Below are 15,650 nucleotides of genomic sequence, written 5' to 3' on the forward strand. Positions count from 1 at the left end.
TTCCAATAATGCACCCACCATTCTCCTGAAATGTTCCAACATTCAACCCACTTCCTCTTTAAAGTCCAGACATTCTCCCTATTGAAGATCATTCTAGCCAAGACAACCCCCCACCCCCTTTTTTTTTTTCTTTCTTTCTCCTTCCCTGTTAAAACCATACTCCTCTTCAATCCCACAGGAAGCACGAGAGGAAGACTGGAGAGGGAGTGGGCGGCGAACGCAGTGCCGCTAACTCACTGCTCAATGTCTGTTTCTCCCCCCTCCACCGGCCGTCACTGAGCCATGCCTGGAAAAGAAGAGCTGAGGACGAGAGGCAGAGAGGGAGAGAGAGAAAGAAAAACAACAACCACAAGCAAAGAAACCCACACATTTCACACATCATTCCAGCAGGAGAAAGCAGCTGTGATTCGGGAATCCCCTATTGGTTTCAGCATTCCCAGAACAGAACAGCAGGCTCAGGTTGGAGCACATCAACAGAGAGGACAGATAACTCTCATTCACTGGACTCCTCACAGCCTTTCTACTTAAGGGTTTCTTATTTTTAGACCGATCGCTGACAGGCTCGTTTCTGTGTAGGTCTAACCGCTGTTTCGCAGCGTTGCCTGCCAACAACTCTGTTACTGCCTTAGTCATGTCTCCAACAACTCTGCCCCACTGGAGTTTTCACAGAGAGAGACCCCATAAAAGGAATATTCTACAAAAGCCCCGGGGTTTGCGTTAGTAAGATTTACTCTGTTGCTCAGCCCTTACTCACCATCTCAACCTCTGCTTTACACATCAGCAAGCCGTTAAATCCACCGATGAGTAGTTTCTTCCTCATGCACATTGGCAGAGGGCAAGAGTCAGGGACAAATGGAGCTCAGGGAATTAGTTTGTACAGCCGAGGAGCTCTCATAATGTTCAACACTGTGAAAGGGTATTCTGTTACGTTTTGCGTTGTACTCGCCAAAAGCGTGACCAATTTAATTTGCACAAGGAAGCTCGGAAGAATTTTTAGCAATGTCTTCCTGATGACACATCAAACTGAAATCCTTGAAATGTAAAGGAGTGCCACTGCCAAGCACTCGGGGTCCCGGAGTGCTCAGTAATCTTCAGAGTATTTTCAAAACATCTCCAACATAGTAGTGTGAACAGCAACAACTGACAGAAAATGGTGCTAGTTTTTCATCAAGCCCACGACTCGCATTTCATCTATTGTTAACATGCTGGGCGTTATCCTGTTCCTGACAAAAAAAGCACATCACACATGGTTAACAAGCTCCAAAACAATGCGTTAGCTTGTTTAAGATGATTATGACTGAGTAGGGTGGTTGTTTCAAGGCCGCCCCCTCACTCCAGAAACACAGAGGGGCTTTTGCACAACCTACGGCCTGGCTGCTTTGTGTCAGTCATCAAAGGCATCAGACTTGGCAGACTAGACCCTTTTCTCGCTATCAGCTACACTGCTGAACACGAGGATCCTGGCTCAGAATCCCTGTGTATGAAACACACACTACGAACTCTCAATACTACTCCAAAGAGTGGATGATCAGTGTATAAAACCTCTCCCATGTTATCCAACATCTAAACCAGGGAGAATCTTAGTAAGAACCCACAGAAAAGAGAGAAATTGGCTTCATTTCATCTTTGTTGTATTATAGACGGAGAAACTTCAACTTTAAGACAATAATTACCTCAATATTGGGGTTAAACATTTCGACTCATATTATACAACCATTACAATTATGGTGAGACGGATCATTCTTGACCTTGGAAACAGTAGTTGACACAACAATCTCACCACAAGGGCCATGTGGCACTGTAGTTGGTCTGGAGCTCTCAACCATATTACACAATCCTCCATAACTTTCAAGCAAATATGAGTGAGAAAGTCCTTAATGTGCACTTAAAAAATGAAAGTTCGAACATCTACAATTCCATAACAACTGGGCAAACTCTATCTGCTGAGAAAGACTGTGTCATACGATCAAAAGCTCCGGCACAGCGACTAAATGGAATTTATGGTGAGATTGTTTTCTCAATTTTAGACATGATAGAAATGCCTCATGTCATCCCTGTGTTACTGCTGTCAAATATCAGCTTTGAATAAATAGCTCAAGGGATGCAATGTTGTTTCTAGCTCTGAATTCTGGCTCTCATTTTGGATGTTTTTCCAATGGCATTCATAACTGTCCAAGAGAAATCTTGGACTGTTCAGATCTCCTTCTTGGAAGCATTAGACGTCAGTGCATAAAAGTATCTAAAATGCTGCCATACAATGGTAGAATAACAACAAGAAGAAAAGGAAAAGGCAATTTCCCCTACCAGTCTAACAAATTCCTCCTGCTTGACTTTTATAAAGAAAGCAATCATTCATTGGGTTGTTTACATGTCCTTTGACCCGAAAACCCAATTAGGTTTTAAGTATTTTTAATCTCTTGGAAATCTTCTGCGTGCCTGATTATTGGAATAATGCTTGGATAAAAACTAAACAAGTGGATTCATATTAAAAAATCTCAGACTACCTTCTAATCAGCTCAGGAAAAGGTTGTTGATGTGGCGGATATAGTGCAGGTCCACAGCATGGATGTATTATACAGTAAGAGGGCTAATCCTTACTGCCTGGAACTAGTCCAACTATGCACTCCAGGGTATTTCTACCAGAGAACCCATTCTCCACATAGCTATCAAGCTGAAGTGGCTTCTCATGAAAATAAAAGGAGAGAGTAGAAGATATCGATCATTTATCGGTGATGCTTTAAGTATCATGGGGCTGTAATATGACACAGTGCATGGGTATATGTTTATAATATATGGCCTTCACTAATGGTTTATTGTGCAATCATGCAATGAGAGGGTCAATTCCACCTTTTTTATGGAGGGAAACATTGCAAGTGGAGCAAACTGAATTCCTTCTTTTTATTTTTACAGGCCTCTGGCTTCAATTATGAAAACATGTGGTAATGAAGATGTTCCGCTTTAAGTCCCACCAGGAAATTAATTCTAAGCTCAACGAAGCATTGGTGCTGTTGAAACTTACTAGGAAATTAGAAAAGGTACTACGGAAGGTGTGTTGTGTTTAGAGCATATTACATTTTGGTGCTCCGGGAGTTAAACATATCACAGATCAACTCCGTAGCCCAGTCTTGCCACTGCTACACTATTATGAGCAATGTTGTCAGCTCATCTAGAAATGGCTGGGGTGAAATACATTTTATGATGCCGATGAAATCCCTGAGAGGTGATGCTGGCCTGTAAAATGCTGGAACCATGGTGAGAAGAAGGGCTGACATCTTCTTTTTCTCATCTAACACACCCCGTCACAATACACTGCCAGCAGCCCTATCATCATTGTCGTAATTCAGACTGAGCTTTGTCACGAGGAGGAACGTCTGTTATTTGCTTGCCAGAATTATAGTTTACTAGTCTATGAGATAACCTGTCAAGGTCCTTCTTGTTGCTGAGTTCTTTACTGTATTTAGGCATCTACTCCCTGGTCTAAAATACTTTTTTTAGCCATGCTAACAAGGTGGCTCTAGGGATTGCCGGTTGGTCGTTCTACCACTTTGGTCTGCACTAATGGACAAATGTTAGCATGCTAACATGCTAAACAAAGAGTGAACATGCTAAACATTATACCTGCTGAGCATGAGCATGCTGAAGCCACAGATATAGCCCAAAGCGGACACATATACAGATAGCTGCAGTCACCAGAGATGCATGGTAGTTCTGTTTCTGGAGTCCGCTTGGAGGACACCTTCCACACATGTGCAGTAGATCGGCGTCTACTGGAAAACGGTGATGTGACCATGCAGACCTGTGTGGACAAGTCCACATGGTCACAACAAATTGGATGTCCGCAAAGGGCCAACACATACACCGTCTGATGACAAAATTTACGTCATGCGGACCCTCGTGGATGCAGAAAATATAATTTCAGCATAACACTAGCATTTAGTTCAAAGCACTGCTGAGGCAGCCTCACAAAGCCACTAGCATGGCTTGGTCTTGTTGCCACTTCATTGCATTTTTTTCTCTACTAATATTTATATGTTGAATTAGATTCAATATAACGCTTCAATACAGCTTAAATGGCTTCTCTTACTATAGCCTTCATAACTTTTAGTCAACAGGGATGCCTTTCTCCTCGCTGTTGACACAGGGCTGTAAAGTCGTGTCTACAGGGCAAGTTAAGGTCAAGGAAGACAGATAAGCCTGTGTCAAAGAAGAAAACAAAGTCCCGAATAAAGAACCTTTTGTCCTTGACTTGGGGTTTCTGCAGAAAAGGAGATGCATATTCAAGTTTGGTCTACACGAGGCACAGGGGCTGAATGCATTTGTCTCATACATGTTCCTTTTTCTTTGTGTATGTTTCTCATTTATGCATGCTCTCTCATTATCTTACTTAGTACCCAGCCACCCGCCCACTATGTATATAGGCTAATTTTCTGTAGGAAACAATCCTGTCAGGAAGCCTGGGGAAGCAGACCACAACAGGCACACTGTAATTTGAGAAATCAAGTCTCACAATCTGCAGATTGTCAATAACAGGCCTTTTCAAAGATGTGACAGGGGGTCTAGACTAGAAGAAACCCGGGGCAATACAGGTATCAGTTAACAAATGTAGATGTTTCCTGAGCTCATTAGAAACTCTGCTCTGTAAAAGTAAGTTTCCGACTTTCCTGTGCACATGCAAAATAATTCACCAAGGTAATAAGCCTTATTTCTCTTCATGCTGGCATCTAAGTGCTACTGAATGCAAGATAAAAAAGGTTATAACATCACTGGGGTTTTATTTATTTTCCTTGAAGAGATTACTGAAAGTGTATAGCAGTCTACAAAGACCAAACATGGCAAAACCCCTTCTGTTTGTATTTGACTAGTTATTACTCATCATTAACAAATAGTGGAAAGTTACATACTGTATGTCTTGATTGACACTGTACCACACCTTTGCAATGAAGCGTGTAATGCCTTAATAACACAAGCAAAAAAACCCCACTCTTTTCAGAGGTAGTCGAGCGATGAAAACTATCAGACAAGCCTGATCAAGATTCCCTTGAGAGGCATAAATAATTATGTATTATATAAATTAAGCAGATGCAGTTTGATATAATCACCCTCATCCTGAGTGAAGTGGTCAGTTGCCGTAAAGTCAAGCTGAATAATTTAATGTCAATGTCTGTTACATTCTCCATTGTTTACAGGTGTGAGCATGGAAAAAGTAAAACCTTTACTATCAACTGACTGCAGACCAGAGCCAATGCAAACCAATGGGAAATACCCTAATGGTTCAGGTTAAAGCTGCTGGAGAGCTCCAACATCCTTTTAATCAGGATGTGAGACAGGAAGCCCCCCTCTTTACACTGCAAATGTGGATAACAAATTAAACATCCTGGATCTAAATCCCAATAGCTTTTGACAAATGCTGGAATTCATTTACAAAATCGGATAAATTAACAATAATGTACCAAAAGGTCTAAACTCACTAAGAGTGAGTCAGAGTTTAAAACACACCATTTAGTTTACTAGTCTAATAGACCACACAGGAAGAGGCTAAATGCTATTAGGGAAGCAAGTTTCAGAGATCAGCCGCCACCCTCGAACTAGCTCTTTCTTCTGAAATATTTTGAGATGGGGATTTGTTTGTGAAGCTATTGTTCTCCTCCCTATGGGCAATTCCTCTTTTGGACAAGCAGTGTTTGAAGCATTGCTCCTCAGAATGGCCTGTAGGTCGCTAGAGAAGATGCCACACCTACATGTCTTAAGGATAATGGTGAAAGACTCTCATCTCCAATTCGGACTCTAAAGTGAAGCAACAGAAACAAGAAAGAACAGATTGAGGCCTCTCTGATTAATGATTCAGCTGGCAAAAATACCAAAAATCTCACCCTGTCTTTCTGATGTTTGTTTGTCTATCCTCGACTTTCCTGTTTTTCTTCCATGCTGTGATCCATCTTTTGATCTGTACGCCACCCTTGTCCATCTCTATTGACTTCTCTTGCATTTGCGTTGTGACAGATCCATAGAGCTAAGCACTGAATACAAATGCACAAATGTTATTTGTCTGTAAGGAAAAAAAGGCCTCAGACTCAGACTACAGTGCGTCTGTTCACCATCCCGAACTGCAAAATTCTCTTTAGCAGGGCTTGCAGTGTGTTAGAGCCATGGTTTTCATCCGAGATGAAAGCCGCCAGGATGGAAACATGTTCAGTGCCCACTTTCCATCTTCACTCTTTCTACTAGCAGTTACTGTTTCAGCAGTTTCAGTCTTACAAGACATTCACAAAATGCTTCGTCAAACAAATGAAAAAATGGAATTCACCCACAACAGAAATGAATTGGAGAAATCTGGAGGAAGTGCTGCAACTAGTATAAACGTAAAGGCTGTATACAGTTAGTGCACTGGCAAACATATACTAACCAACCAAAAGAGAATACTAATTTCTTTAACTCATATCTAAAAAAAAAATAAAATAAATGCATGACTAATGCATGACTAAGTCAATCATGCAATTTTTCCAACACATTTTTTTTTAAATCTTGGAACTCCTTACTAGTCTTTAAAAAATATACTATACAGATGTACATGTATGTATATTTAAATACAGATAACCCATGAAATGAAGGAATGCACCAATATGTGTTTTGAGGATGCTTGTTATACTGTGTCCGCTACTTTTTCATCTAACAAATGCCAATACTGACGTGCATTTTTGTTACAATCTTGGTAAAAAAATGCGGATGCAAAACAGGTCGAAATTTCTGTCATATGTATCTTAAAAGAAGTATTATTTATGTCTTCAATACTGATTATTTTATTGATTGATTTCTCAATGAATCATTTGCTGTAGAAAATAGTGAAAATGACCAATTGCCATTTCCCAAAGCCCAGCATGATGTCTTTTAATAGCTTGTTTTGTGTTCTTTCCAAAACCCAAAGATATTCATTTTTACTATCACATAAGACAAGAAATCATCACAGCTGAGAGGTTGTTTAGTAATTTGGTTTGAAAAATTACTTAACTTTTTAATTGATTACCAAAAAGGTTACTGATTAAATTTCTGTTGATCGACTAACCATTTCAACTCTATTGTTATTTATTTATTTATATCTGTAGATATATTATGAATCCCAAACAAACTGAGAATGACCAGTGAGTCATGTTTTCCAAAGATAAGGTCACTTTTCCCAAAAACAAAGGCTTAGCATCGCCCCAAGAGGCAAAAAGATGAAATCATATGAAATTATGACCACTCCTAAAGATGTGTTGTAAGAGATAGAAACACACAGGCTAAATAACTCAAATGGAGCTGAGGCCTCTTTTCCCTTTTAACACGACACTGCACCTGATGAGATGGGAAGATAGCAGAAGGCCTTTTTTCCAACCTGAATTCCTTGGTCTCTTTCCACTGGAGACACTGAGCACAGCCACTGGATCATGGAAAGGCCATAAATGCAGCGGATGACTTTGTTACCATGTACAAACAAAGGACGCAAATCAGTTCAATGAGTAACCACATTCACTCACTTATTCATGCTGTGCTCTCAGTGGATGTATACAAACTGAAGAACGTCTATGAGTTGAAGTATTTGCAGGATTCCATGCAACACATGGTGGATTACTTTGAATGAGAAGTCAAAAGAAGATCTTTTAATAATTAAAATCGCTAGTGTAGCAGGCAGCATTTCTTAACTCATTAAATATTGATGTCAGACACGAAAACAATACATAAAACTTTATTGTTTGTGGTTTGTTTAGACTGAAAAACATTGGACCCAGACACATAATTACAGCAGTGAACTCAGTAGAGTGCAGATCTCCACCAGGTGTGTCTGGAGGCATGTATAGTCTCATTTTTCTATCAGATGCATAATATAGTATGATGGTATTGTAACCAAGCGTTCTGGGTTTGCCTCACCGTATAAACTTAATAAGGAAACAATAAACGTAACAATAAGTCCAAACTTCTCAATTTAAACCTTGTTATTTATTTAGAATATTTTGTTGTAACACACCACACAAAATGAAACCCCTCTTTTCCTCCCTCTACCCTCCCAAACAAAGAAGAGTTGAATCTCACTCAATTGTCCCTCCCGGCTCCCTTACAGTCAAGATGGCGGTGAAGCTAACAAATACAGGGATTTATTCATCTCCTATCGTGCCTAACTTTAGTGGATCATGACATATTGGGTATGAAATTAATCTGCAGATGCTCAGGTTTAAGATAAGACCCAACTTTTCTATGGATGTCGGTTTTTGAGCCACGACAAAGGCCAAAATGTAGCCTGCAACAGACTTGTTTGTAGCCTAGCCAATTGCTGGAAATGCCTTTTGCTGCAGTTGTTGATGACTTGCAGCCCCTATCTGCTGGTTCAGGGGAGAGAGGAAGCAGCAGTCAATGGCGGTATAAAACGCATTATAAAAAAGGTTTTTTGTCAATTGTGGATCACTGCAACCATGACAGATCCTTGACCATACAGCCATAAATGTGAACAAAAAACGTTAGGCTGATGGGTCCAGTAGTATGCAAGATTAGCTGCGGACAGACACACACATGGACACACACGACCAAGCACATGATCTCCATCAGGCTTACGCTTGGCGGAGAAAACAATTATAGAACAGCAGCACTTCTTGATTTTTTTTGTTACACAATAGATTTACTGTATTTAGAGGTGCTTTTATGGTTAAAAGTAAGAACAAAAGCTGCTTCACTTCTCTCTTGATGACATACATGTCTAGCCTCGGGTGCGTCTGCTGCACGGCATAGTTCTCGGCTGCTCTACAAAAGTATCAGCGCTGCCAGATAACCTGCCCTCTACAGAGGCACTATTGTCTCTGAGTGAAACCAAAATCCTGCACCTCGCCAGCAGCTCTCTAAAATCTCTACCGCTCAGACATGATGCAGTTTATCAAAGCTGGGAGGGAGGGAGGCGAGAAATGATCCTCCAGCTCCCACGGCCCAAAACCCAAAAGCCATATTTGCAACAATGGCTGCAGCAGATGGAAGTCTGGGAAGGTCGTCAGTGGACCAGCAAAACACAGCAGCACAAGTAGTAGCACCAGGGCCACTCTGGACTCTAAAAAGCAGACTAGAGATTCTAGGATTACACAGTATCATAACCTATATTTCACTACTGACATGCATCTAGTCCAAGAGAGTGGGCTTTAATGAAAAGAAAAGGCATGGTTTCTGAAAGTTATGGGGAAAAAAATAGGTGACTGATGAGAGAAGCTGGCTTGTTAGATCCCAACACAATGCAGAAGGAAAAGCACTTACTCAGGATGCTGAAATGCGCCGCAGGACTGAAATTTTGTCGTGATTCAGCTTAACTGTGGCAGGTGTGCACTGAGCAGGCACATTTAAATGTATAAATGATTGAGCTGAACCCATATATTATCTTCCAATCTCATTCTGGTGAGAACTTGAATAATCCATTAACACTGAAAAAACATATTGATATAAGCGGGTTATCCTGTGCCCAAAGCGAACCGGGAGCCTTGCTGTAGAGATTAAGGATTTAACCACCGACATGCCCCTGAGATTAGTTTGATCTTTCACAGGTTTTCTCATATAGACCATTTAGAAGAACTCTCAGAGAGGTTCACCTCATATCTGCACTTGGGAAAGTGACATTTAACAATGAAAAGTAGAAGAGGTTAGAAAATATTTAAGTGTACAATAAAAAAAATTCAATCATCTCCTCTACAGTACAGCTCCAGTCACAAACAGGAGTCCAATTGATTCCGAGACCATTTAGCATTTCATATGGAAATAAATCATCACAGTTATTACTTGTGGTTGGCTGCCGGGTAAAGCCGTGGGCATTATTTACAACCTTCCCACAGATGATGACAGTTAATAACCGAGCATGCCAGCAGCGCGGGACGAGGAGCTTTTCTATTATTCAGCAAGTCCCTGTCTGACTCCCACAGAAGCCATCACGCCCTGCCAGGATGTCACTGAGCGGAGGACTGACAGGTGGGCTTCCTGAGGGAGAAGCTGCTCACTGCCAGGTGCATTAACAGATCTCAAATTCAATTCCATGAGGCCCAAATGTCTTCACCATTAACAGGACTTCAACATGAGGTGGGCTGACAGACGGGGCTAAAAGACCACCTGGTTAAGATTCTGTTAAGATTCTGATTATCATTTAATAACTTTGGGTATCCATCTTTGATTAGAGAAAGGATTTTTTTTCTTTTCATTTGATTTCATTGTGTACAGGACATTTATTTAAATACTTTGTCAAAACTGTTATAAGGCACATCATTAACAAATTCACCATTCACTAGTTGCCATTGAGAAGGCTGACAAGCTTTCTAATTTTGTATGGCACAAATGTCGTTTACAGTGATAACAGCAGTAGATATACCACTCAAAATACTTGGTCATTGTTTAAACAATGGGCCCTTGATTTCAGGCAGAGGTAGAAAAAAGACTTTCATAGTCTCTCAGACTATGCTGGCTGAAATGACAACAGTTGCAGATGTTATCAGCTGTACTGTGCTAAACCCCATGACTGAAAATGTTGTTTCCAGCATCATGTAAAATAATTCCAGCTGACTCTTTTAAAACAATAATCTAGTAAAAGGGGTCTTAAATATGCACTGGCTGCATACATGACGTGCTAAAAGTCAGCATCCTTTCCAGCTGATGACCAATCTAGAAAATGACGAAATAAGGAAACGGCATTGTTCTTGTATTGTAGTGCAGCAGAGCAATGTTTGGAGGGAAAACAAAAGATCAGCATGTTATTTCTTTGAAACAAAACCCTGGTTATTGTTCATATTTTCAAACAGTATTATTTGGCAAACATAAAGCAAACTTGAGTAAGTTGGGTAGCTGGAGTGTCAACTTTGACAAATCCAATTAAGAGTAGAGCTGAGTTGCTAACGTTAACTCCAAACTCTGACAGCAGCCACTGGCTTCCACACGGTGTGGAAATACTTAACAGTGGATGTGCTACTCATGAACAGCGCTTCTCTGTAATCTTGGTTGCCACTGTAGGTAAATGAACTGACATGCTAACGATTGCATGTTAGGTTGAAACAGATATACACACAGTTTAATCCATTCCTTACATGTTAACACCTGCATTTTTGGTTTTGGAAAGACTAAAAAAAACCCCTCCAAACTCTTTTAATGCCTGCTGTGCCTAGATACGGGTTTTAGAAAAGGGTTAGCGACGGTCGATTGAAAAGTAATTGTCTGTGTGTACACATTTCAAATGCAACTGTGTCTGTGATTAAGCAAACACTGAAACATGACTAATGTTAATGATGTTAATGTAAGGTGTTCTCTCTCCAGCTCATTGATCTATACAAAGGTTTGTATTTTTCAGAAACCTTCTGTTAGAGAACACCCGAATACAGAACAATGTGCACCGATGGTCCATTTTTCATCCATGATCTCCATTAATTTGACGTTTTTTTTCCTCAACTTGAAAATCTTTTGCCACTTCCAAGTGTAAACAGCTGACCAGATGTTCTCTCTTGTTTCTTAGCAACACAAACACTTTCAGGTCAAACAGACTCTAAATTAGACCCAATAGTTAACCATCGCTGAAAACCATGTATCTCCTGCTTTGGTGATAAGTCGAAGGATTATTATGCTCCTTTGTGGGTTGAAAAAAATTATCCTTCTTCTTAAGGTTTATAAACCCCTTTCAAACCCCACTGGATTATCTCAGAAATGCTTTGTCACTAAGCTTACAGCAAGACTATTTATCTCTCTTTTTGTTTTGATATTTTGGAGATACTTGTTTTCCACTAGAGATTGCGTCTCATATCACAGTAGCGCAGAGTGCCAGGAAAACATACACCTCTGACTATCAAAACAAAAGCTATATGATGTCTGTTTGGGCAACCGTGTCATAATCCAGTCATTACACAGTGGCTTTGTAACACAATATTTCAAGTAGTCAGCATGCAATTATTTAAGAAAAAACTCCGCCATCTATGGTTTTATTTATCCATGGAGTTAATGGATAAACCAACCTCAAATGAACTGTGCTACCCTCCAGGTACTATTTCTTTAATCAATAACAACGATTTATGTGTGTGTGTTGTGTTCATCAGGATGGAAAAACAATCCACATATTTGAGCTTTTGTTTTTCATTTATGAGTTTTGATGTCATAGGGACATAATTGGCGTTTGACATCTTGTTCAAATCAGGTTTGGACACTGTGTTCTTGGAAAACACGGTGTGCCACATGGAAACATCCGTCTTAGCCACTGGCCAAAAACAGAAACCAACAGGAACAACAACAACTAAAACTGTACCAAATACCATGGCGATCATTACAGCTGCTCATTTCTAATCTTCTCTGGTCTTAATAAAATACCAAAATCCTTATTTACTGTGGGAGACTTGCTGCTGCATGAAACGTGTGCTGTGTAGTTTGTTTAGAAGCCCAGAAATATTTAGGAACTCTGTCTTTTTGGCTGACAAACACTTTTGATTTGTTATGGTTTTCTTGAAACCGGCACTGGTTGTTACTTGTTGGAGTAGACAGGAAAGATGCAACTTGCCTGTGTGCTGCTGGCACTGAACACACTGTGCTTATCTGCTTATAAGCAGGAACAACAGTGCAATGAGCATGCATACAATGATGATTCATGAGAATAGGAAGACATTAGAGAGCAAAGTGATACTTCTGGTCACTTTCTCTCCTCACATCTGGCCTGTATAAGGTCTGAGTCACTTGAATTACACGTGGAATAAATTTGAATATTTTTAAAGTGCTTCATCTCACACTAACATTTAGAAGATGTGTCCGTTTAGACTTCACACTTGGAGTATTTAAAATAAAGATGTCATTTTGTGGAAAATGGAAAAAAAAGTACTGAAGCAACAGTCAAAACAGTGCTGTTTATAAAAATAATAAAAAAGGTTTGTGCGACCTTTACTTCAGGGCCAAAAGAAAGCCTTAAAATAAGCAGAGCAAGAGAATTCAAGAGACCTGCCACTTCAGCGCTAGTTCTCATATTTTCATCAGCCTCCAGGCTCTCTGTTTTATGTTATTTCTGCAAGTAAGTGACTGTCTTCACATTTTGATCTAATCTCCTCTGAGAACCAGATGCAAACTGTGCTCATGCACCAGAGCCTTGTCACTCAAGAGGATGCTCAAATAGAAATATATATATATATGTATAAATAAACAAATGTGACCAGCTGAAAAGGCATCAGAGGCAAATCTAGTATAAGATTTATAAGTATAATCTATAGTATAGGAAAAGGTTAGAAAATATATCAGCAGTATGTCCCAATTTCAATTTAAATTTAGCCTATAAAGAAAAGAAAAAATGTTCACACCCTGCTTAGAAAAAAGATACAGTTTTCTAAAAAATAAAAAAAGAAACATTACGGGACTAGAAAATAAAGTATGCCAGTAAATTGCACAATCCACATCCCCTCCCTGCAGCATCATCACCAAATACTTGGGTCATAGTCATTTCTCATGGGATGTGGCAAAGATGCGTAATTTGCGCAGTTCACTAATTGGCTAATCAATCCCAACTTTAGCGCAACACGCACGCGATTCCACCGTGATTATCAATAACTATATCGCGCACTGAAACTGAACGTTAAACTTTACTGAAGCCTCTTTATAGCTTTTCCCAGGTCACACAGCCTGAACACACCGAGACTGTGAGAGAAACTTTTCTCCCACGCTAGATCAAGTTTCTCCGCGGCTTTCTGAGCACGACTGTGATTTCTGTGAGATTCACGTAAATGCTGGACGGGCAGAGAGGAAAGCGAAAGCCCTTTATATAAAAACCATTACAACATAGCCACGTTACGCGTAGTCTACCAGCTCCCTGACATACCTTTCTTTTCCGCCAGAACAGAAGAGCCCAAGCAGAGCAAAGAGGTGAGAGTGATCCACCTCAGAAAATGCGTTGCCATCGTGTTTTTGAAGCCCCCGGTGAGAAGGTGTCATTCCATACCAACAAAACGCGATATTCCGCTCTATAGAAACCTAACAATCTTTGAGGTTTTCCCTCGTTAAGTGAAAGACTTTTCCTTCTCTAGGAAACTCAAACTTTGACAGCTCCTCCTCCTCGCAGATATCTCCAGCAGTCCGTGCTCCGGCAGTGAGGACAAACCACTGGCTCTGACGTCAGCAAGAGGGAGGATAGATGCGACTCTCAACAGCTCAGGTAGAGACAGAGTGGATGCGTTTTAAAAGAAACCCCCCCCCCCCCCCCCCCCCCACAAAAAAAAAAAAAAAAATCTACTATTTTCCGGAAGTGGTCTGCAGTATGGTGAAGGACGTATAATTTGTAATATAATGGAAAAACACTACACTGATGGGTTTTTTTTTGTTTTTTTTCTGCATCACTGAGACCAAACCAGTTTATCTGAGTGATGCAATGATAAATAAAACGCTGGATAAACTTCCTGTCAATGAGCATATTTTGGCAACAGTGGACAAAAACAAATAGTACTTGCATAAAACTACAAATCTACTATCTTCTTCTGTAAAAGCAGGACTGCAGCCAGTGATTTAAAAAACAAAAACCAACAATTAAGCAAGTAACTGTTTGGTCTATACAATGCCAAAAGATATAGAAAAATGTCCATCATTTAACCCCAGAGTCAAAGGTTAAGTGTTCAAACTGTTTGTTTTGTCTGGCAAACAGTTCACACCTCAAATATATTCAATTTACAATGACATGAAACTGTGAAAAGAGGCAAATCCTGTAGACATTTAATAGCTTTAACAATTAATTATCAAAATTTGGTGTTGATTAATTTTCCGTTCGAACAACTAATCAGTTAATCCAGTGATAATTTCAGCACCGCATAAAAGCACAAGAAACGGCAATTTAATCCAGCTAAACCCACTTTTTCCAACTTTTAAGTGCAGATAAACTTGATATTCACATCTTTGTGCACTTGTTCACCAGTAAATTCAAATAAATATCAAAAAATTACTTTTTTTCTGCAGTTAAAAAGTTGGATAAAATGCATTTAGCTGGCTTGTCCTCTCCTTTTTCTCTTGCATGCAGCTGTGGTACTCAGTACTTAAATGTAAGCGTGAGATTAGATATGTCTGTAGTTGCCCCTAGCTAGCATAAAGCTCTGATGAAATTTCAATAAGGAATTACGCCTTTGATGTGACTACACTGTTTTAGTATTCATGTAAAAAGGAAAATATAAAATGTTTTAATTAATTTTCAGTGACCAACATGAATGTAATAAACGATCACATTAATCTAGAAAAGTAACCGTGGGGTCATCTTACAGACAAATATCTACTTTCAGTTACATTTTTATCACTTACTTTAATAAGACACAGAATCAGATGCAACTGTTTCCGGAGCTTTTTTAGTTGAAGATATAAAAGGTGAAGATGATTCACCTGAGATTTCAAACCTAAATTCTAAAGTTCTCATTGAATTTGACTCATAACAGCAAAGCTCCACAGTAATTTTCTCATCATTATTTCATGTATTTGTTGATGTGAGTGAATGAAAAACAGTCCTCAATATCAGTGTCATACAGGGGTTGAATGGACAAAATGTCTAGACTGTTGACAGAGTGTCTGTCTTATTGGAGCCGAGTCTGATTGGATGTCAAGCTGCTTAAATGTGTTTGTTGTTGTACACAGATCAGACTCTATGGGGACAGGAGTGATAGAAATCATTTTTCACA

At 39.7% G+C, this 15,650-nt stretch overlaps 1 protein-coding gene across 1 annotated transcript in view; it reads right to left on the bottom strand.

The window, feature by feature from the left end:
* The window catches only part of egfra (epidermal growth factor receptor a (erythroblastic leukemia viral (v-erb-b) oncogene homolog, avian)), a 40,930-nt gene extending 26,834 nt beyond the window's left edge, over window positions 1-14,096 (bottom strand). The window contains exon 1 of the mRNA XM_067606192.1: window positions 13,820-14,096. Coding sequence (XP_067462293.1) covers window positions 13,820-13,898 — 79 coding nt within the window. The 5' untranslated portion in view covers window positions 13,899-14,096. The remainder of the gene's footprint in view (window positions 1-13,819) is intronic.
* Window positions 14,097-15,650: the final 1,554 nt, after the last annotated feature.

The sequence above is a fragment of the Thunnus thynnus genome, chromosome 12 (assembly GCF_963924715.1).
Source record: "Thunnus thynnus chromosome 12, fThuThy2.1, whole genome shotgun sequence".
NCBI lineage: Eukaryota > Metazoa > Chordata > Actinopteri > Scombriformes > Scombridae > Thunnus > Thunnus thynnus.